This window comes from Phacochoerus africanus, chromosome 3 (assembly GCF_016906955.1).
Source record: "Phacochoerus africanus isolate WHEZ1 chromosome 3, ROS_Pafr_v1, whole genome shotgun sequence".
NCBI lineage: Eukaryota > Metazoa > Chordata > Mammalia > Artiodactyla > Suidae > Phacochoerus > Phacochoerus africanus.
The window spans coordinates 36,565,911-36,590,856 of record NC_062546.1 but is presented as its reverse complement, the minus strand read 5'-3'; the positions used below and the strand labels follow the sequence as shown (position 1 = coordinate 36,590,856).

Here is a 24,946-nt window from a genome sequence, read left to right as displayed (position 1 = left end):
CCATATACATGGTTCCACATTCGTGGATTCAACCAACTGTGGATCATGTAGTACTGGAGCATGAATTTAGTGAAAAAAAATCTGTGGATAAATTGTCTACACAGTTCAAACTCATGGTGTTCAAGGGTCAACAGTAGTTCTTTCTTCTTTCAGCATCTTTAAAAGACCTAAGGAAATATAAAGTAATAAATAATAGTGTTTTGTCGAGTGTATAATATATATTGATGTAACATACATAAACAGGTAGTATTTTATATATACCTATAAAAGCAGGAAGAAAGAAGAGAGCTACAGGAAGTTCCCATTGCGGTGCAGCAGAAACAAATCCAACTAGTATCCATAAGGATGTGGGTTTGATCCCTGGTCCCTCAGTGGGTTGGGGATCCAGGGTTGCTGTGAGCTGTGGTATAAGCCATAGACACAGCTTGGATCCCACATTGCTGTGGCTGTGGCTGTGGCTGTGGCTGTGGCTGGCAGTTACAGCTCCGACTTGACTCCTAGCCTGGGAACTTCCATATGCTTCCAGTGTGGCCTTAAAAAGCAAGAAAAAAAAAGGGGGTGAGAGAAAAGAGAATAGAACTATATAGGAGTGGTATTTCTATATTTTATTGGAATTAAATTACTAGAAATCTGAAACACATTCTGATAAGATTATAAAGTAAGCCCTAGAGCAACCACTTAAGGCAATAGTTCAAAACATATGCGGAAAATAATCACTAAACAATAAAATGTTACATTAGAGAATATGCAACACAAAAGAAAGCAGTAAAGAAAAACAGAGGAACAAAAATATAACATTTAGAAAAGAACAAGCAAAAGTGAAAACATAAATCCAATTTTATCAGTAATAATATTAAATGTGAATGAATTAAACCCAATCAAAAAATAGATTATTAGACCAGATTTTTTAAAAAAAGATCCAATGACAGACTATCTATAGAAGACATACTTAGATTCAAAGGTACAAACAGATTGAAAGTAAAAAGATGGAAACATATATTCCATGAAACAGCAACCATAAGAAAGCTGGACTACACTAATACTAGACAAAATAGATTTTAAGACCAAATAAAATGTTATTAGATAAAAATAGGACATTTTATTTTATTTATTTTATTTGTTTATTTATTTATTTTTGGTCTTTTCGCTATTTCTTTGGGCCGCTCCTGCGGCATATGGAGGTTCCCAGGCTAGGGGTTGAATCGGAGCTGTAGCCACCGGCCTACGCCAGAGCCACAGCAATGCGGGATCCAAGCCGCATCTGCCACCCACACCACAGCTCACGGCAACGCCGGATCGTTAACCCACTGAGCAAGGGCAGGGACCGAACCCGCAACCTCATGGTTCCTAGTTGGATTTGTTAACCACTGCGCCACGACGGGAACTCCAAAATAGGACATTTTATGATGATAAAAAGGTATGAGGAAGGTATAACAATTATAAACAACTATACATACACACCGAACAGCAGATCACCAAAATACATGAAGCAAAAATGAACAGAAATGATGGAGAAATAGACAATTCAGCAATAATGGTTGGACACCATAATATCCCATTTTCAAAATGGATAGAAAAACTAGGCCAAAGGTCAACAAGAAGCAGATCACTTGAACAGCACTCTAAATTAGCTGAACCTAATGGACATCTGTGGAACATTTTACCCCCAAAGAGCAGAATATATATTCTTCTCAAGGGCACTTGGAAAACTCTCCAGGATAGACCTTATGTCAGGCCATGTCAAGTCTCAATAAATTTAAAAGGATTAAAATCATACAAAGTATGTTTCTGATTGCAAGAGAATAAAACTAGAAATCAAAAACAGACAGAAATTTGGGGAACTCATTAATATTTGGAAATTAAATAACTCTTAAACAACCAACAGGTCAAAGAAGAAGCCACAAGGGAAAATACATTGTTGAAAGAAAATGAAGATACAACACACTAAAAAAAAAAGCAACGTTCACAGGGGAATTTATGGTTGTAAATGCCTACATTAAAAAATAAGAAAGATCTCAAATCAAGATCTGAACCAGGAGTTCCCATCGTGGCTCAGCGGTTAACGAATCCGACTACGAACCATGAGGTTGCGGGTTCCATCCCTGGCCTTGCCCAGTGGGTTAAGGATCCGGCGTTGCCATGAGCTGTGGTGTAGGTTGCAGATGTGGCTCAGATTTGGCATTGCTGTGGCTCTGGCGTAAGCTGGCAGCTACAGCTCCGACTGGACTCCTAGCCTGGGAACCTCCATATGCCGTGGGTGCGGCCCTAGAAAAGACAAAAAGACAATTTAAAAAAAAAAAAAAAAACTGAACCAAAAATATATAAATAATAATAATTTCACCTAAAAAAAAAAAAGACCTGAACCTTTGACTTTGAGAAACTAGAAAAAGAACAAACTCCACCTAAAGCAAGAAGAAATGAGGAAATAATGAAGATCAGAGTGGAACTTAAAGAAGAGAAAATCAATAGAAAAAAATCAGCAAAGCCCAAAGTTGGTTCCTTAAATTATCAACAAAATTGACAAATCTTTATCTAGACTTACCAAGAAAAAGAGAAGTGACTCAAACTGCTAGAATCAAAAATTAAATAGGTCTAATACCACCAACCTTATTGAGATAAAAAGGATGATAAAGGAATACTCTATATGAGTTCCTGCTGTGGCAAAGTGGGTTAAAAGATTGGGCACTGCCACAGCTGTGGTGTAGTTCATAGCTGCAGCTCGGGTTTAATCCCTGGCCCAGGAGCTTTCATATGCCACAGGTATGGACATTTAAAAAAGGAATGCTATATGGAGTTCCCGTCGTGGCTCAGCAGTTAGCAAACCCAACTAGCATCCATGAGGACGCGGGTTCGATCCCTGGCCTCGCTCAGTGGGTTAAGGATCCAGTGTTGCCATGAGCTTTGGTGTAGGTCACAGATGCGGCTCAGATCTAGCGTTGTTGGGGCTGTTGTGCAGGCAGGCAGCTACAGCTCTGATTGGACCCCTGGCCTGGGAACCTCCATATGCCACAGGTGTGGCCCTAAAAAGCAAAAAAAAAAAAAAAAAAAAAAAGGAATACTACAAACAACTGGATACTAATGAATTAGACAGTTCAGATGAAATGATGCTCAACATCATCAGACATCAGGGAGACGCTGATCAAAACCATTTTGAGATACCACTCACGAGGATGATTACAATGAAAAAGTCAGGTAATAACTGTTTCTCCAAGGATGTGGAGAAATCAGTACCCTCATGCAGTGCTGGTCAGAATGAAAGACAGTGCAGCCCATTTGGAAGACAATCTGGAAGTTCTTCAAAAAGTTAAATATAATGTTTAACTTTACCCTTTGACCCAGCAACAGCACTCCTATGTACACGCTTAACAGAAATGAAAACATCCCACGAAAAAAAATTTATACATTACAGGTCAAAACAGCATTATTCCTAACAGTCGAAAGGTGGACACAACGCAGATGTCCATTACTGATGAACAGACCAACAAATGTCACATATCCATATAGCAGAATATCACCAAGATATAAAAAAAGAACACAGTACTGAAAATGTGCTAATGGACAAAACTGGAAAATATTATACTAAGTAAAAGAAGCCAGTCACAAAAGCCCATGTACTACATGCCTCCACTTCTAAGTTCAGAAAAGACAGAAAGCAGATGAGTGGTGATTAAACACTTTGGGAGCGTGATGCTTAAAGAGAATGGGATTTACTTTCAGGGTGATGAAAATGTTCCAGAAATAGAGTGGTGATGGCTGTATAATACTGTTCACATCCTAAATGCCACTGAATTGTATACTTTAAAATGGTTAAGATGGGAGTTCCCGTCGTGGCGCAGTGGTTAACAAATCCGACTAGGAACCATGAAGTTGCGGCTTCGGTCCCTGCCCTTGCTCAGTGGGTTAACGATCTGGTGTTGCCGTGAGCTGTGGTGTAGGTTGCAGACACAGCTCAGATCCCACGTTGCTGTGGCTCTGGTGCAGGCCGGTAGCTATAGCTCCGATTCGACCCCTAGCCTGGGAACCTCCATATGCCATGGGAGCGGCCCAAAGAAATAGCAAAAAGACAAAAAAAAAAAAAAGATAGGAGTTCCCGTTTGTGGCGCAGTGGTTAACAAATGTGACTAGGAACCATAAGGTTGCAGGTTCAATCCCTGGCCTTGCTCAGTGGGTTAAGGATCCGGTGTTGCTGTGAGCTGTGGTGTAGGTCGCAGACGTGGCTCGATCCCACGTTGCTGCGGCTGTGGTGTAGGCTGGCAGCTAAGCTCCAATTTGACCCCTAGCCTGGAAACCTCCATATGCTGCAGGAGCAGCCCTAGAAAAGGCAAAAAGACAAAAATAAAAATAAAAAATAAAATGGTTAAGATGGTGAATTTTACATGTGTGAATTTTACCACAATGAAAAAAGGTATAATGGCAGGCAGTAGTAACGACAGACTAACATTTCTACACGAGTGGTAGAAATCCTTATGCGCTGTCTGGTTTACAAATTGAAAAAAGTAAAATAAAGGCACTTACTTCTTACATATAAAAATGCATTGAGGAGTTCCCGTCGTGGCTCAGTGGTTAATGAATCCGACTAGGAACCATGAAGTTGTGGGTTCAATCCCTGGCCTTGCTCATCCGGTGTTGCCGTGAACTGTGGTGTAGCAACGTTGCAGATGCAACTCAGATCTGGCGTTGCTGTGGCCGTGGGGTAGGCCGGCGGCTACAGCTCCGATTGGACCCCTAGCCTGGGAACCTCCATATACCGCAGGTGCGGCCCTAGAAAAGATAAGAAAAAAGAAAAAAGACCAAAAAAAAAAAAAAAAATCAAAGGGAAGGAAAAAAATGAGATTTTCTCCTAGAGAAAGACAGAGTTCCCTCCTGAGCAGAGGGTGTCTCACCTCTTCCTGGGCTGACGGCTGTTAGGAGAGGCTTATGGTCGCTCATTTTCTCCTGCCTCTGCTTCTGAGAGGCCACTTCCAGTTCTTTTTCGCCAGCAGCGTCCCAGATGGGTAGAAGAGGCCAGTGGTCTGTGTGCCTGTGTCCTTCTTGGTCCCAGCATCAGCTCTGGGCAAAGTAACACTGAGGGACTGCCAGGCAGATCGAGGCTACGCGAGCAAGGCAGAAAACATTAAAAAACAATAATATTAATTTAATCGATTCTCCTTTTTACTCAAAAAAACCCCACAATTCTAATCAGAAGTAGCTCCCCAAAGCTACTTTGAACTAAAAAAAGGGGGTTTTGGCCCTTACCTCATGTTCCTTGCTTGTTTTTCCCAGAAACTCCCAGCCTGATCCATGAAGCCAGCTCACTCCCTTGTCCACAGATTGTCTCAAATTCAGCAAATCAACTGATATTCCCTGTCCTGCCACCTGAGGCCTGGAGGAAATCTATCCTCTGCAGTCTAGTGGAGCATACACTTTACTACCCATTCACATTCAACTGGGCACCAACATTTTCTCTGAGACACTCTCCAGTATCTAGGCCAGGCACTGGAAAGGACCACCACGTAAGGTTGCGTGCATTGCGCACTGCACAACCGCATTGCATCTAAAGGGGTAACATTCACATGGTGGACATCGTCTATTTGCATATTGATTAGGACAATTTTTCTGATATATAAAAGAAAATAATAACAAAATTAGTAAATTATAATCAATTTCCAACAGAGAGGAGTCGAGTGTCTTGAGGAAAAAAACACCCTGTCTCATTTGCACAAAGGTTGTCACCTGGGTTACTGGTAGTCCCAGGATCTGTATGTTGTTCATTCTGTGTTAAGAAAGCATGAACACCCTACGGATGAATTCAAAGCTGCTGAATGCACTTTCATTCTAACAATTATCAAGCTTTAAATTCTTGGAGTTCCTGTTGTGGTTCAGCAGGTTAAGAACCTGACATAGTGTCTGTGAGGATGAGGGTTTGATGCCTGGCCTCCCTCAGTGGGTTAAAGATCCTGTGTTACTGCAAGCTGTGGCACCGGTCACAGATGCGGCTCAGATCTGATGTTGCCTAGCTGTGGTGTAGGTCTGCAGCTGCAGCTCTGATTCCACCCCTAGCCTGGGAACTTGCATATGTTGCAGGTGTGGCTGTAAAAAGAAAACAAAATTTTTAAAATAAATTCTTCTAATGAAAAGGTAAAAAGAAACCTGAAAAGTCTTTCTGTAGTTTAGAAATTCATAAAAGGCTAACATGAAGCTGGTTAGAAATTAAGTCCTTCTGAAAATAATCTTGTGAGATTTTTCTCAACTATCTCCAGTTGTCATGAATGGCAAAAGCAATTTTATGTGCCCATTTTAAGTTTTCTCAAACATGAAAGAGCAGGGGGGAAGTTCTTAGTGTGCTACCTGAGAACTTCAAGGGACAATTCAAGGAGTTCCTATTGCGGTTCAGTGGGTTATGAATCCAACTAATATCCAAGCGGATGTGGGTTCAATCCCTGGCCTTGTTCAGTGGGTTAAGCATCTGGCATTGCTGTGAACTGTGGTGAAGGTCACAGATGCAGCTCAGATCCAGCATTGCTGTGGCTGTGGTGTATGCTGGCAGCTATAGCTCTGATTCCACCCCTAGCCTGGGAACCTCCATATACCGCAGGTGTGGCCCTAAAAAGCAAAAAAAAAAAAAAAAAAACAAAGAGACAATTCAAGAGAAAGTCAAGAAGTCCATTCTATCCCATATATTTTAAAACTCCATGATGACATTACATCTACTGCTTTGCAAATGCAATTAGACCTCGATTTACTATAGATAAATGCATATCTATATTTATGCATCCTTGAATTCTGAAGAAGTCACTGAAGAGTGTTTAAAACATAAGTTGGTTGAGGTTATTTACACACACAGCTGAAAGTCCAGGAGAAAGGTCTCAATGTTTTGGCTCTCCTCCCCTGGGCTGGTTCACAGGGAAGAGAACACAAACTCAGAGTCACAACCTCTTCCCAGCCACCAGCTCCTCCTTCGGGGGAGGTCTCACCTCAGCAAAAAGGCCAGGTTCTCCAGCAGCGGGAGCCAGGCTGTTCTCCATGCTTGGTCTTGCCAAGGACTTCACATAAATACCACAGGAGCCACAGAACTGGGCAGATGGGTGATTGCTGGCCCCACATTTAGAGCAAACAGAGTAGCAGGTAGGAGTGCCAGGCTAAAGGACAGAAAATACTTTTCTATTTTCATGAATATTAGAGACATAATCTTCCCACATGAGTTATGCCCATCCTATACAATCTGCAGTCATCAAAAGAGCATATGCCTATACCCTCTGACCCTGCAATTCTACCTTCTAGAATTTACAGATAGACCAGTTCGCAGTATTCAAGGTCATTGTCAGCAGAACTGTGGTTTTAGAGGAAATAACAGGAAAGAGCCTAAATGTCCAGCACTACGGGATGGCCTACTCACTCCAGGGTATATCCAGACAGCAGAATGTTATAAAGCTACTGGAAAAAAATGAGCTTACTGACAAGACACATTGCAAGGTAAAAAGAATTGGGACAGTGTCCATATTCAACCAGCAGTTTACTCATGAATGTGGTGAATGGCTAAAAGATGACCTCAGAAGCTGGCTAACAGGGATTACTTCTGGGGACAGGAGCCCTGGGTCCAGGACAGGAAGGGAAACTATCTTTTCACATGAAAGTTTTTGCATTATTTACCACACTGACTCAATCATTTTGGATTTTTTTGGTGGTGTTTTGTTTTTTGCTTCTTTGCTTTTTAGGGCCGCAGGTGGGGCACATGGAAGTTCCCAGGCTGAGGATGGAATTGGAGCTGCAGCTGCTGATCTACACCACAGACACAGCAACAGCGGATCCTTAACCCACTGAGTGAGGCCAGGGATCAAATCTGCATCTTCATGGATACCAGTCAGGTCTGTAACCCACTGAGCCACAACAGGAGCTCCAGACGTTTTATTAAAAAGGTAAGCAGGAGTTCCTGCTGTAGCGCAATGGGATTGGCAGTATCTTGGGAGCTCTGGGATGCAGGTTCAATCCCCAGCCTGGCACAGTGGGTTAAGGATCCAACATTGCTGCAGCTGAGGCTTAGACTGAGACTGTGGCTCAGATCTGATCCCTGGCCCAGGAACTACTGGGCAGCCAAAAAAACTATAAGCAAAAAATTAATAAAAGAGGAAATACCAATAGTCAATAAATGAATGAAAAGGCTTAACCTCAAAGGAAGGCAAAGTAAAACAGCAATGAGAGACCTTCTCAGTTTGAGAGAACTAACTGCCTCTGTCTCCAGATTCTTATGTAAACAGATGCTAGTACCCAAGCCCCAAGAAGTGATTTCTGCAAGACTGTGGGAGGAGAGGAGCTGGCTCTGGGGTGGCTGTGAGGCAGGAAGAAGCTGTTTGAAAACACCTACCATGGCTCCACACCAATCACAGAAGCAAGCTTCCTGCCAAATTGCAACCTACCTCTCAATCCAGGAGAGAAGAAAGCCCCAGACCGGTGCATGGAAATACAGTATTTTTGTCCCAAAGAGTAAAACTATGATAAGCTTCACCAATTAAAAAATGAGAACAAAGAGCACCCATTCCTTCACCGAAAGGGAGTGGAACTGGTGGGCCTCACACCACTTGATGTCCCTCAGAACCCTGAATACCAAAGGCAGCAAGCCCGCTGCCCTTCATTGCCAGGACAGTAACAGAGAACTGGGTAAGGAGAGCTGGGCTACCTCAGGGGTCACGATGGAGGCTTAGCCTCTACCCTTTGGAGTCTGGTTTCCATCTGGAAATGTGAATTTACTTCCCACTCCCAACACATGAAAGAATGAGTTATTGGGGGAGGGAGATGGGATTATTTCATGAGAATTCCTGGGACTTTGTTACAGGCCGACCTGGATTCAAGTCTTTGTTCCTGCTACTAACTGGCTACTACTGCTGAGTAAGAGATCTTCTCATCACATAAATGGGGATGACAGTTGGGGCCAGGGCCAGGTGATGACCTACTATGCACAGGCACTGTTCTGAGTGCTGCCCCGCCCCCTCAAAGCAAACCATCTGGGATGTGGCTGCCATCATTCTCTTTGTTTTACAGAGGAGAGAAACTGAGGCCCAAAGAGGATGAGACCCAAGATTTGAACCCAGGCTGCCCAACTCTAAAGCCTGGTTTTTATCCACAGCTCCATCAGCCTCTTCAATACAACAGCTTCCTCCCCAGGGGCTTCAGATGGTCAACTGGAATCAAGTATATAGGAACACTGAGCACAGGTCAGGGTCCGTGTGTCAGCTTCCTTCCCTTCCCATCCTACTTTCCACCAGATCCTGATGTCTTTATGGGAAAGGACTAGCACTGCACGTTTTTTTCCCCACTGGCACAGTACCTGGGGCCCTGGCACATGGCAGGCATTTAAGTGGTTACCGAATGAATGAATCAATCAGTAAATAACTGATAACTGAATACTACATGTCACATACTCTATGAATGCACACACTATGGAAAACACTTATGAAGGGTAATTTTTCCTCAAAGGAAACTTTTTTTTTTTGTCTTTTTAGAGGCCAAAACCGGAGGCATATGGAGGTTCCCAGGCTAGGGGTCTAATCAGAGCTGTAGCCACCAGCCTATACCAGAGCCATAGCAACACAGGATCTGAGCAGCCTACCACAGCTCGTGGCCATGCCGGATCCTTAACTCACTGAGTGAGGCCAGGGATCGAACCCACGTCCTCATGGATGCTAATCGGGTTCGTTAACCACTGAGCCACAACAGGAATGCCCCTCAAAGATAACTTTATGGGCCCAGCTGTATCCTGTTTTACTTCAGGGTCTGCTCTGTTGTTCTAAAGCAGACATCTATCCAAAAAGAGGCCACACCAGCCCCCCAACATCCACAGATTCTGAGAAAGAAGACCCTTTTTGCATGAAACTCACCCTCACCCCATTAATGTACAATTAGAGGAGGTTCCTTGGGATAAACTAAAGGAGAAACCCTTTGCAAGCTTTTGCTTTAGACTTTAATTTCAATTTAGCCTGCTAAAAGACAGGGAACAGGGTTTTTATATAAAATTTGCCAATCTGGATTTCTAAATACAAAGCCTTCAGACCTTTCATTTAAATGTACCTACTCTTCAAGTTGATTTTTATATACCACTGCCTTAAAGAAAGAAAAGTTATCTTACCCCCATTCATATTAAGGCGGCTAAACCAAGGGAAAAAGTTACCAGGTTGTTACTTCTATGCATTGGTACTTTGATGGCACTGTGTTACTCAATGATAAATACGCTCACTCTGATGTACCACTCAGCCAGAAACACAACTTCAAAAACAATTCAATTTTGTCCTTGTTCCTCAAACAGTTTTGTTGATAGGTGTGACACAGAAACAATTTCATCACTGACAGTTAATAAAGGAAATTTAAACTATTTTACTATTTACATAAAAAGTCCAGAATGTCTGAGAAAATAAATCTTTTGCTTGGCCATTTACTTAAATCTATCAACAAAATCACACCAAGAATACAAAGTACCACTGTTCCCTTTTTTTTTATGGCTGCACCTGCAACACATGGAGGTTCCCAGACTAGGAGTTCAACTGGAGCTGCAGCTGAGGCCTATGCAGCAATGTGGGATCCCAGCTGTGTCTGCGACCTACACCACAGCTCACGGTAATGCCAGATCCTTGACACACTGAGTGAGACCAGGGATCGAACCCACAGCCTCATGGAGACTAGTCAGGTTCTTAACCCACTGAGCCACAACAAGCTTTTTTTAACCCACTTCCCCTCCCACCCCTTTTTAATGCCAACTTCTTTTTGGTATTGTCAGGCCAGGACAAGAGTCACCTGGAAGTAATCTAAAATTTCATCAGAAAACACTTTATAAACACAAAACAGCTCATCTAACCTGAGCCTAGTCACGGTATTGAAATGGCACGTACTCCTACTCCTTCATTTTAATGCTCAAGACAGACTGGCAGGAGATCCAAGTAATGGGTGCCCACCATGTTCTCAGTCTCAAAACACAGCCGGCATGGTCCACATAGACATGCCTGCCTGTGGGTGAGCCACGACCGGGCCCTTCCACGAAATATTACTAAAGGAACTCTAAGAAACTGCTGATTTTATTAAATCCCCTCGAAGACCTCTGAAAACAGCTTTGTACCGGTGAGCACATAAGGACCTCGCCACACACAGAAATGCTGCTTTCAGCTGGTTGAGAAGCTTCTTTTAGTCTCCCAGCCCCAAACTTCCTCCCCACTCTGCAAATTATATTCCTTATCATTAACACTGAACATTTATCAGCCACTAAAACACAGGACTGGCACAGGCCATCGCCCTACCTCTTGCGACGAAGGCAGGGGCCCGTCACAGGTGACGCAGTATCTCAGGTGAGCAGGATTCCCGTGCCGCAGGTGCGGCAGATCACTTTGTCCTTGAAAACAGAGAATAAGAAATATATGTTTCCATGGTGGTTCTCTGATTTCCTCATGGATAAATGTATTCGTTTTTCCTGCCAATTGATCCGAATAGTACAGCAACTCTAGGACAAAGGGGTGTTATTAAGGTGGAATCATATGAGCTACATTATCCACCACTTTTAACAAAGTACTGAGATCGAACAAAAATAATCTAGCTGTTTGCTGCAGGAAATACTCTAGAAAAAGAGAAGTGTAAACCAAGTTAAATTGCTTATGTTAAATCCAATGGCTTACCTCAAGACCCTCAACTTGCAGGACCCAAAATCCAAAACTAGGATGTCCTCACATAATTGCCCTTTGTGTGTGTGGCATGTGTGCAGTGATAGCACCTGAAATCTATTCTTAGCAAATTTCTAATATACAAAGATAGATGTTAATTAGCTTGATTGCAGTAATCGTTTCACTATATATATGTGTATCAAAACATCACGACCTTAAAGATATAACATTTTTATTAAAGGAAATAAAAACTTTAAACTAGGTTGTCACAACTTGGCCGAATCCAAACTAACTCGTCTCAATTCAAACCCTGCTTTGCAAAACTCTAATAATTTTTGTAAATAGGAGTCCCACTGTGGTGCATCCGAAACGAATCCGACCAGGAACCATGAGGTTGTGGGTTCGATCCCTGGCCTTGCTCAATGGGTTAAGGATCCGGCATTGCCATGAGCTGTGGTATAGGTCGAAGACGTGGCTCGGATCTGATGCTGTGGCTGTGGTATAGGCCAGCGACTACAGCTCTGATTCAACCCCTAGCCTGGGAACTTCAATATACCACACCTGCAGCCCTAAAAAGCAAAAACAAAAACCAAAACAAACCCAAAAACTTTAAAGAACTATGCTAAAATTTTTAATAAAAATAAAAAATGAATAAAAACCAGACAAAATTTAAATGTGTGAATATGTAAGAATATGTTTCTGTGCATATAGAAAAACACATACAAAGACATTCGCTCAACTGCTAACACTGGTTATTCCAGGGAATAGAAGTGGAGATGGAGTGAGGAAATCGTGCACTTTGTGTATCTTTGGACCATTTCACTTGCTCCCAAACATTAGAAAAATTTTAAAAGCATAAAGTTCTCTCGTATTCTGAAATACAGGCCAGAGGATGAAAGAAGAACTCCTGCTACTGTGTCTTCTAATTCTGGCAATAAATAAACAAACAAAAAAAAGCATGGGATCAAGCAAAATTCCTCAGCATTCGAAAGGGCTTTGCATCAACACCAGAGAAGCCTGCCAAGCAGCTGGCTGTGTCTTCATTAAGCCTGAGGAGGATGGATGATGCTCTCTGCACATGAAGTGTAGTGGAGACCAACATGGAAATGGGAGGGGAGTTGCCAACTGGCCCTGCTGGTGCCCTGGGGAGGGGAAGGCTTGTTGGCATCCGTAAGCAGTTTATATAGGCGTTCCCAATGACCTGAGAGGGGAGAATGTTCTCTAAAAGCCTCTCACCTGGAGTTCCTGTTGTGGCTCAACAGGTTAAGAACCTGACTAGTATCCATGAGGATGCGGGTTCGACCCCTGGCCTCCTTCAGTTAGTTAAGGATCTTGCGTTGCTGTGGCTGTGGTGTAGGGTGGTAGTCGCAGCCCCAAATCGACCCCATGCCTGGGAACCTCCATATACCGCAGGTGTGGCCCTAAAAAGAATAAATAAATAAAAACCTGTCGCCTTTGTACCATCTGAGAAAGCCCCTGGGATGATTCCCAACTGGGGTCCTTTTGTGAGAAGTAGCAGCAATCCTGACTGTCCCACCATAAAACTTGAGCATTGCCCACCAGATCGGATGTGATTAAAGTCTCCCTAAAATTCAAATCTGATTAAAAGCTGTCCTTGCTTTCAACCCTCCAGGGTCCACTGGAGGCGCCATCTCGCACAGCCCACAGCCCCCTGTCAGCATTTCTGCAGCTCACCAAACCAAATTGCTTGGGAAGTTTTGAAGCACATCCTGCAATTTCCAGTCTCCACTGTCTTCCTGGCATGCCCCCCCCCCCCCACCCGCCCTCCCCCAAAAACACATACCCATGAGCCACTTCTATTTTGCCCCCACCACCACCCTCCCCCAAAAACACATACCCATGAGCCACTTCTCTTTGCCCCACCCCTTCTCATCTGGCAAATGCTTGTGCCTCCCACTGTATCTGTTCAGACGACACCCCCTCTTCAAAGCTATCCCTGGGCCCAGACCCCTGATACGAACCCCTCCTCTGTGCCCACACACACCACGACTGCCATCGCCACCATGGTAAGCAGGGGCCCAGGTCACAGGCACCATGGGTGTAGGGGTCACAGTCCAGGAAATGCAGAATGCGGAGCCCTAGGGAGTGGTCCAGGGAGGAGTATGATGGGACAAGTCACATCAAAGGAGGCCTTTTTAGGGCTGTACCCTCAGCATATGGAAGTTCCCAGGCTAGGGGTCAAATTAGAGCTGCAGCTGCCAGCCTACACCATAGCCACAGCAACACCAGATCTGAGCTACATCTGCAACCTACATCATCGCTCATGGCAACACCAGATTCTTAACCTACTGAGCTGGGCCAGTGATTGAACCTCACATCCTCATGAATACTAGTCAGGTTCATTAGCAGTGAGCCACAGTGGGAACTCCCAAAGGGTGTCTTTGACCTAGGGATACAGAGAACAGATTTGTGATTGCCAAGGGAGAGGGATAGACTGGGAGCTTGGATTAGGAGATGCAAACTATTACATTTAGAATGGATAAGCAGGAGTTCCCATCGTGGCTCAGCAAGTAACAAACCTGACTAGCATCCATGAGGACGCAGGTTCGATCCCTGCCCTCGCTCAGTGGGTTAAGGATCGGGCATTGCTGTGGCTGTGGCGTAGGCTGGCGGCTACAGCTCCGATTGGACCCCTAGCCTTGGAACCTCCATATGCTGCAAGTGCAGCCCTAAAAAGACAAAAAAAAAATAGAATGGATAAGCAATGAGGTCCTACTGTATAGCACAGAGAAATGTATCCAATCTCCTGGGATAGACTATGATTGAAAAGAACATAAAAAAGGTGTGTGCCTATATGTGTATACACACACACACACACATATACACACTTTGTGTCACTTGCTGTATGGCAGAAATTGGCATAACAATGTAAATCAACTACAACCTCAATAAAAAAAGATTTTTTTGAAAAAAGTGTCTTTGAGAAAGCTCCTCAGTACCTGAGGCCTCACACTAGAATGGCAAGGCAGAACCCAGAGAAACTGGGTGAACCTGAAGGAAGGCTCAAGGCTGCACCGTGGGGAGGCTGCCTGGGGCAAGGAGACCAGACCACTGGAGACCAGCCTAGAGCCTCGCTCCTTCCTGGGGTCCTTCCCCATCCCCAGTGACCCTAGGGCTGGTGTCCAGTGATTGCTGCCCAGGCTCACACCACTCCCTGTGCCATCCTGGCACTGCTGGGAGTGCAGACTCGTTCCAGTAAATTCTTAGGATGCAGAATATAATGTGTACGTGGTAAAGCTTCCAACCAAAGAAGAGTCAGCGATAAGAGTGATCTGGGGAGTTCCCATCGTGGCTCAGCGTAAATAAATCTGACTAGGAACCATGAGGTCGTGTGTTCAATCCCTGATCTCGCTCAGTGGGTTAAGGATCTTGTGTTGCCGTGAGCTGTGGTGTAGGTCACAGACACGGCTTGGATCTGGTGTTCTTGTGGCTGTGGTGTAGGCCAGCAGCTGTAGCTCTGATTGGACCCCTAGCCTGGGAATTTCCATATGCCATGTGTGTGCCCCTAAAAAGACCAAAAAAAAAAATTTCTTAAGATTGAAAATAGTCATCTCTAAAAATAAATAATTACAAATAAAAAAGAAAACAGTCATCTAACAAGATTAATAAATGTTCATATACCTGACTTTGGCCCAGCCAATTCTTTAAAATCTCACTTCTGAAGGTTTACATAGCCTGGGACACTGCTGAATTTTTTACAGTGAAAGGGAACAAAGACAGGTTAAAAAGAAGACATTTTCTCTTGTAAACTTCAATAAATTTTGCCTACATAAAATCTGTAAGGTCACTTTAGGAGTGTTACAGTTCTGGAGCTCCCATCCTGGCACAGTGGTTAATGAATCTGACTAGGAACCATGAGGTTGTGGGTTCGATCCCTGGCCTTGCTCAGCGGGTTAAGGATGTGTTGCTGTGAGCTGTGGTGTAGGTTGCAGACGCAGCAAGGATACAGCGTTGCTGTGGCTCTGGTGTAGGCCTGTGGCTACGGCTCCGATTAGACCCCTAGCCTGGGAACTCCATATGCGACAGCAGCAGCCCTAGAAAAGGCAAAAGACAAAAAAAAAAAAAAAGGAGTGTTACAGTTCTAATTGTACATTAAGTCCACGTACTTCTCTTGTTAAAATTCTTGCTTTTCTATACCCAATTATATATATATATATATTTTTTTTTACAACCACATCTCTGGTATGAAAGTTCCCAGGGTACAGGGCTGGATTGGAACCACAGCCATAGCACTGCAGGATCAGAGCCACATCTGTGACCTGCACTGCAGCTTGCAGCAATGCTGGATCCTTAGCCCACTGAGCAAGGCCAGGAATCAAACCCACATTCTCACAGAGACTAAGTTGGGTCCTTAAACCACTGAGCCACAATGGGAACTCCTTTATTTGTATTGATTGGTTGATTGATTGATTGATTTGGCCATGCCCACAGCATACAGAAGTTCCTGGACCAGGATCAAATCTGAGCCAAGGCATCGACCCAAGCCACAGCAGTGATAACTCAAGATCCTTAACCCGCTGTGCAACAGGAGAACTCCCAACATTATCTTTATTAAACCTATTTCAATCTCTTTTTACTTGAGGTCAAGTTAAAAAGGAGGTGAATGGGAGTGCAAATTGAAAAACAGAGAAAAGATACAATGATGCTTGAAAGTCATTTGTCAAATAAGGATTTTTGAATGTTGGTGATGACACAACTTTTTCACCCATGTGACTAGTTGTAATCCCTCTTTTCTACATAATAGGGACCCCGTAATCAAACAAACCAAAGAAAAGTATGAATCGACTTTAAGGACATGATTTAAATCAATATAATTACAACGTTCAAGTTTAAACATATGAAGTAAAAAACTGTTTACACTGGCTGTAGTGCAATACACTCTCCAAAACCATGTTCAGGGAACAAATCTCTATGGATCTCTCTCTCTCTTTTTTTTTTTAGGGTCACACCCGAGGCATATGGAAGTTTCCAGGCTAGGGGCTGAATTGGAGCTGTAGCCACTGGCCAGATCCAAGCCGAATCTTCGACCTACACCAAAGCACACGGCAACACCAGATCCTTAACCCAATGTGTGAGGCCAGGAATTGAACCTGCATCCTCATGGATACTAGTCAGATTCGTTTCCGCTGAGCCACGACAGGAACTCTCCTTTTTTTTCCTTTTTTTTTTTTTTGGCCTCACCAGCAGCATGTGAAAGTTCCCAGGCTAGGGGGAACTGCAGTGACAATGCTGGATATCTCAACTTGCCATGCCACCAGGGAACTCCTATGAATCTCTGTTAGCATTTAGATCCAACTTGCAAGTTAAACTCCTTGGGCAACATGTCTTCCCAAAAATAAGAATGGCTTTTGTGCAGAGGTATTAGCTAATCAATGTTAGCCAACTCCCTCAGCTGAAGAAAGATGTTCATTGTTCGAACCTTCATTTCTGTCTATTTTACTCATAGTTTTACAGATTTCACTCTTCATTACCTTCAGGCGGAGGCTGGCCTGTGGCTGCAGTTGTGGAGCAAGAGGGGCCTCGCACACCACACAGATGGGGGCATCATGGGCACCAGGTTTTCACACTCCACACACAGGCCCATCTGCCACGAAGAGAGATGTCAGGTTTGTCTTGGGATGCAAAAACTAAAGGTTATAAGTCCATCTTAAATGCATATTTACTTGCTTTTGTAAACATTTTTTATTTTTACTTTTGGGCTGCACCAGCAGCATGTGGAAGTTCCCAGGCCAGGGATTAAACCCCCACCATAGCAGTGACCTAAGCCACTCTAGTAACCCACTGAGCTACAAGAGAACTCCTGTAAACGTACTTTTATTTTTATTTATTTATTTATTTATTTATTTATTTTTAGGGCCACACCCACGGTATACGGCGGTTCCCAGGCTAGGGGTCGAATCAGAGCTACAGCTGCCAGCCTACAACACAGCCAGAGCAATGCCAGATCCGAGCCATGCCTGCGACCTACACCACAGTTCACGGCAAACACTGGATCCTTAACCCACTGAGCGAGGCCAGGGACTGAACCCGAGTCCCCATGGATACTAGTCAGGTTCGTTAACTGCTGAGCCATGATGGGAACTCCCTAAACATTATTTTTAAATAACTACCACTTTTATTCTTACTCCTTTCCTATTAAGGTCAAAACATGTTTATTGTAGAAAAGAAGAGTGAAAAGAAAGAATAAAGGAAAAAATAGCTTACAGCATGGCATAGTAAGGAAATCAACAAGTCTTCGCTCCAAAAAGCAATTATAAAGTTGGATAAAACTTAAAAAACAGGGGTTTCTGTCATGGCTCAGCAGAAATGAATCTATCATCCATGAGGATGCAGGTTTGATCCCTGGCCTCGCTCAGTGGGTTAAGGATCCGGCATTGCCATGAGCTGTGGTATAGGTCGCAGACGTGGCTCAGATCTGGTGTTGCTGTGGCTCTGGCGCCAGTGGGCAGCAACAGCTCCAATTCATCCCCTAGCCTGGGAACCTCCTTATGCCTCGGGTGCAGCCCTAAAAAGAAAAGAAGAAGAAAAAAAAGAGGAGGTAATGATCTCAGTGGCAAGCAAACAGGGAGGGCAGTGGATCCACTACCCTGAGATGGTGGTATTGTTTGGGGGTAATGAACCTGCAACTAGCCGGGGACTTAACAGGGAGTTCCAGAAGGTAGGCCGTCTATAGTGTGCTTGATAAATCCCCCACATACTATTAGTTAACTGGAGGATATCTGCATTTGCAACTTAAACCTGAGTGAGTCTAAGCCACCCACACACCCCCAGCCACACACAGAGGTACAAAAGAGTGCAGCATAAAGTAAGAGCTGGGGCAGATTTGAAAACTTGCCTGAAGTTTGAATGTTCCACCCAGCCCACCACAGATCCATCAGCAGAGATCAGATCAGCCCACCATAGATGAGATCAGCAGAGAGCAGAAGACTTAAAGGACCAAGGTGTTTGAGCACAACTTCTGGCCACTCTTTAGTTGAACTCTAAGCTACACACACTCAGGGGTGATCCCAGGCTTAAAAATAAAACAAGGGGAAAAGCCTGATATAACTGGCTGAATCCTATAGGGAAGACAGACTTGAAAGAGTTAATCCAAGTAAAAACAAAGACCAAACCAAAACAACAACACAAGGAGTTCCTTTGTGACACTGCAGGTTAAGTATCCTGCATTATCACTGCAGTGGCCCAGGTTGATCCCAAGCCCAGGTTTGATTCCCCCTGCCGTGGGTGTGGTCAAAACAAAAACAAAAACCAAAAAACACACATAAGGAGAAAACATTGGAATCCCATGTAATTGTAATATATTACCTAAAATGTCCAAAATTCAAGAAAAAATTGTGAGACATGCAAAAAACAAGGAAGTGGTTTTTTTTCATACTCAGGGGAGAAAAATGAATAGAAATTGTCTTTGGGTGTCCCCAGATGTTGGACTGAGTAAGCAAAGATTTCAAAACAGGTATTATAAAAATGTTCAAAGAACTATAGAAAACCCGTATTTTACAAATGAGAGTATGAAAGCAATGAACCGAAAACAGGGCACCTCAAAAGAAACTTTTAAACTATTTATTTACTTGATTTTTTTTTGTTTATTTTTGACATTTTAGGGCTGTATCCAAGGCATATGGAAGTTCCCAGGTTAGGGGTCCAATTGGAGCTGTAGTTGCTGGCCTACACCCACAGCCACAGCAATACCAGATCCTTAATCCACTGAGTGAGGCCAGGGATTGAACCCAAGTCCTCATGGATACTAGTCGGGTTCATTACTGCTGAGCCACAATGGGAACTCCCAAAAGAAATTATTTTAAAAATATAAAATCAAGGAGTTCTCTTGTAGCACAGCAGGTTAAGGATCCAGTGTTGTCACTGAAGTGGCTCAGGTCACTGCTGTGGAGCAGGTTCAATCCCTGGCCAAGGAACTTCCATATGCTATGGGTACAGACGACATACATACATACATACATGCATGCATGCATGCATGCATACCTGGAACATATATACATACATACATAATGCATGCATGCATACATATATGCATACCTGGAACTGAAAGTAAAATAACTGAAGTGAAAAAAATTGCCAGAGGGACTCAATAAAAGATCAGAAATGATGAAAGAATCAGTGAACTTGAATATAGTTCAATAGAAATTTTCCAATATGAAGAACAGAGAAAAAAGACTTAAGAAAATAAACAGAACATCAAGTTCTCTAGAGCAACATCAATAAAAACATACATGTAATAGGAATCCGAGAAGGGGAGGAGTGAGAAAAGGGTAGAAAGAGATTTTGAAAAAATAATGGCCAAAAACTTTCCATATTTCCATAGCAAATGGAAGTTCCCAGGACTAAGATTAAACCTGCTCCACAGCAACGAACTGAGCTACTGCAGTAACAACGCTGGACTCCTTAGCCCACAGCACCACTAGGGAATTTCAAACCTCCCATATTAAAGAAGTAGCATTCATCTATAGGTCCAATAACCTCAATCAATCCCAAGAAAGATAAACACAAAGAGAACCACACTTAGGCACATTATAGTCAACCTGTTAAATGTCAGACAAAGAGAAAATCTTGAAAGTAGCAAGAGAAAAAACTACTTATCACATACACCAAAACCCATGGCAGCCAGAAGATAGCAGAATGACATATTCAAAGGACTGAAATGAAAAGTAACTGACCAATAAGAATTTTATATCCAGTAAAACTATTCTTCAGAAGTGAAGGTAAAATAAACATTCTAAGATAAACACAGAGAGAAAATACATGCCTTTAGGAAAGGAAGTCCTTCAGGCTGAAAATAAGTCACATTGATAATAACCTGAGTTCATAGGAAAGAAATAAAGAAATGAGAGACTAGATATGATAAATATGTGGGTAAATATAAATGACTACATAAACATTTTCTCTCATCTTTAAGCGACATAATTAACCCTGCATTTTCAGTTTAAAATACATAGATGTAACATATATAACAATATAAAAAGAAAATGAGGAAGAAAAGGTGATAATACTGGAGAAAATTTTCTATGTATTACTAAATTAAATTATTCTGAAACAGACTGAGGAATTAAGGTGTACATTGCAATCACTAGAACACTATTAGAAAATAACTTTTAAAATATTTTTTGTAAAAATCAGCATAGGAATTAAAATGGCACACTAAAAATTATTTAACATAAACAGAAGCAAAGGAGGAACTAAGGAACAAAAAAAGACATGAGACAAATAGAAAACAAACAGCAAAACAGCTGTTTGTAAAACAGCGTATGTAAATCCAACCACATCATTAAAGCATTAAGTATGAACAGACTAAACACCTCACTCAAAAGGCAGAGACTGTCAGGCTGGATGAAAAAACAGGACCTAACTATATGCTGTCTACTAAAGACATGCCCTAGATTCAAAGACACAAATAGGTCAAAAGTAAATGCAGGAGTTCCCATCGTGGCACAGTGGTTAACGAATCCGACTAGGAACCATGAGGTTGCAGGTTCGGTCCCTGCCCTTGCTCAGTGGGTTAAGGATCCAGCGTTGCCGTGAGCTGTGGTGTAGGTTGCAGATGCGGCTTGGATCCTGCGTTGCTGTGGCTCTGGCGTAGGCTGGCAGCTACAGCTCTGATTAGACCCCTAGCCTGGGAACCTCCATATGCTGAGGGAGTGGCCCAGAAATGGAAAAAAAAAGAAAAAAAAAAAAGTAAATGCAGCGAAAAGGATAATAATTCAAATAGTAACTGTAAGAGAGCTGGGGTGGCTGCATAAATATTAGAAAAAGAGGACTAAAAACAAGAACTATTACTAGAGACAAAGAGAGACATTTTGTGATGATGAAAGAATCAATCAAGACACAGCAGTTACAAAATGTATACCAACGCAACAAGTCCCCAAAATATGTGATGCAAAAACTGTGAGTCAGCCTTGAGGTAAGGCTCCATCGATCATCTGACCACCCTAAGCTCCAGCTTTTACTGGTGGACCACAGTGGTGTGTTGGATCTCCAAGAATTAGCATCAATTCAGAGCCAGTATCTAGTAATTTCCCAAAGCTTTGGGCATTTCCTTTTCCTGAAGGCACAGTCACTCGAGTGAAGGCAGTGGGCTCCTTTGAAAAGGCTCCAAGGATGAGTTAAGACATGTACTTGCAAAGAGGCAGGGGTCCATCCCCAAGGAGACCCAGTCTCTCTTCAATCGGGGAGCTATGGGTTTGTGAAATGACTTAAGTCTTTTTTTTTTTTTTTTTTGGCTTTTTGGCTTTTTGCCATTTCTAGGGCCGCTCTGCAGCATATGGAGGTTCCCAAGCTAAGGTTCTAATTGGAGCTGTAGCCACTGGCCTACACCACAGCCACAGCAATGCAAGCCGAGTCTGCAACCTACACCACAGCTCATGGCAACGCTGGATCCTTAACCCACTGAGCAAGGCCAGGATCGAACCTGCAACCTCATGGTTCCCAGTCCGATTCACTAACCACTGAGCCACAACGGGAACTCCATGAAATGACTTAAGTCTTGAACCTGCGTGAAAGACTTGGATGTTCCACTGTGGTAACTAAGGTCACATTTTTGGCTACAGAATGTGGTTTGTTTGTTTTTCTAATTATATAAACCAAGCAATATACCAGTAGGCTGTCCACCTATTTCACTCTTGGGAATACCATGACTGGATTCTGATTACTGATATATCACCGCTGCCTTTTACAACAGATGTGATACTCTGGAATCCCATTAGCCCGCTGAAATCAGGGAGCCCATCTCAACAGCAGCATCTCCCATGATCATGCCTGGCCTCCAAAGGAAAGCAGCCATGGAACTTTTCATGGACGCAAGAGCTCCTTTCACTAGTGTCATCCTCAACGCCTTAGTCAAGAAAGTGTCTTCTGACCTTCTTGTGAAAGGCAGGTGAGCGTTGGGGACACACAAGACAGACTTGATAAACCTACTCCCGCATGATAGCAGGGAAAGCCTGGTATCTCAGTCTCACTAAATATGGGCTACTACTGAGTCCAAGCTTTCATCAGTCAACCAAAAAAGCAGTTGGAGCCACCGCCAGCTGCATTAGCTAAGTCAATTTAGAACCTACAGAAGATGCATGCATATCAGTGAACTTGGCCCAAATTAGTGTATATTCTGCCTCTTTAAAATCCACTCCCACACTTGTTCCTCAAGATCCTGCCAATATATATTAGCAAAATTGTGCACTTCTTTTTCTTTTTCTTTTTTTTGGCCACGCCTGCAGTGACATACAGAAGTTCCTGGGCCAGGGATCCAACTCGAGCCACAGCAAGTGACAACACCAGATGCTTAACCCGCTGAGCCATCAAGGAGCTCCTGGGTCTTCTTTTCATGTGTAAGCTTTTTTTCCTGGATCACGGTGTGTACCTGGCCCTCTACAGCATGCTGGGATTGGACCAGAGCAATGCTACAAGGTGGTTGTGGTGAGTGTTGAGGAGAATACACCTCCCCTTTCAAAGTCACCGCCCCAGGTGAGGTTATCACAGAGATTTCAAGGAAAGGTAGGCTAGCATCCTCAGACAGGAGGGTAAGTTCACCCACTGGCAGGATGCATAGAGTATTTTAGAAAATCGAGATTGTACCTTTTGCTTGGGTCCAACCCAACACTTCCATTCCAAGTTTCAGGATCCTAGTCTGTCCCAATGTAACTTTCAGAAAAGAAATACAGGCATTCCCTGGCAGCTCAGCAGGTTAAGGATCTGGCATTGTCACTGCTACAACGTGGGTTTGATCCCTGGCCGGAGAATTTCCTCATGCCATGGGCATAGCCAAAACAAACAAAAAAGAAATGTGGTGAGAGTGAATTCAGCTGATGTTGTCACTCGCCAACACATACAAGTCAATGCTGGGTTTAAGTTCAGCAGTATAACCCTGGAGCTATAAGACATGGGTCCTTTTAGGGCTGCCTCAGGAGCACTCTGGTTCTCAGACTATGAGTTAAAGGCCCTGAGCTTGTCTGGTGCTGCGATGCTCCCAGGTGCTCAGAAGGACCCACCCACACCACAGCCCTCAGCTCATCAGTGTTGCCCTAACCATCAAGTGCAGCAGACTCCTGACCGCTCAAGAGGCTTGCTTCAGGTGACACTTCATCATGACCTGCCCGATGAGATGGCTTGATTTACTGTGATGCCACTTCATGCTGTGGATCACTAGCATCCTGTTTCCCACTGGGAAGGAGCTCAGCATTGCTTTTCAGGAAAGGGAAGGACCAAAGTACTTCCAAAACTCTGTCTCTGCAGGTTTAGTTCCTGAAGCTACTCCAGGTACCAATTCTGTATCAGAGTCCACCCGGGAGACAGAAACCACTGGGTATTATGAACAGGGAAAGTTTAATATAAATAGTCACTATCTATTACTACTACTACTACAGAATTAACTACTAATAGGTAAAGCAAACTGTAATGGGTACAGGACTGCCCAGGACAAGAAGATGTTACCACCTCTGTGGCTGAAGCAGAAACCCAAAGAGAATCAAATCTGGAAGAGGACCTCACTGAATTGTGTGTGGCTGTCACCCACTGGCTGGCAGAGAAGTTCACTGGGGCGACACAGACCAGAGCTGGCAGGTGAAAGGCCGCCTGTGGGGTCCTACGAAATTCATTAGGAGTCTCCCTCTGAGGAGCTGGCAGAATGTGCTGGGAGGTCATGTGCAGAACTGCCGGGAAACTGCCCACCAGATGCCTGAGAGAGTACCCAGAAGTGGGTAGATACCCCTGGAACCCACTGAGGTCTTCAAAGGAGTCTGCTGTGGTTCACTGGGCTCCTCACAACCGGGTGTGAGCTGAGCATCATCAGAGCCAAAGGAGAGGGAAGCACCCCAGAAACAGGAAGAGGCGCCAAGCCTGTCCTCCTGCACTGGCCCTCCCAGCAATGTGCCTTCATTCAAGCCAGCTGGCAAAGACTTTTTTTTTTTTTTTTTTTGCTTTTTAGGGCATATGGAAGTTCCCAGGCTAGGGGTCAAATTGGAGCTGCAGCTGCCTGCCTACACAACAGCCACAGCAACACCAGATCCGAGCTGCATCTATACCCTACACTGCAGCTTGCGGCAATGCTGGATGCTTAACCCACTGAGAGAGGGGCAGAGATTGAATCTTCATCCTCATATATCTTCAACAGGTTCTTAAACTGCTGAGCCACAATGGAAACTCCTCTAATTGCAAACTTAATTATAGGATAACATCAGTTATCTACACTTAGCCAAAATGTTTTAACTTAGATATAGTGATCAAGCCATAGCCTATATAAACAGCTTTTTTGGACAGAATGATGTATCTTATGGGTATACAGACTTGTAAGTAGAACCTCTCGTCAT

At 43.5% G+C, this 24,946-nt stretch overlaps 1 protein-coding gene across 1 annotated transcript in view; it reads right to left on the bottom strand.

Moving 5' to 3' along the window:
* Positions 1-24,946, bottom strand: part of DZANK1 (double zinc ribbon and ankyrin repeat domains 1) — a 67,638-nt gene that overhangs the window by 19,699 nt on the left and 22,993 nt on the right. Inside the window, 7 exon segments of the mRNA XM_047771621.1 lie at positions 4,884-4,964; positions 4,967-5,090; positions 6,954-7,118; positions 11,259-11,323; positions 11,326-11,350; positions 17,108-17,181; positions 17,184-17,220. Coding sequence (XP_047627577.1) covers positions 4,884-4,964; positions 4,967-5,090; positions 6,954-7,118; positions 11,259-11,323; positions 11,326-11,350; positions 17,108-17,181; positions 17,184-17,220 — 571 coding nt within the window.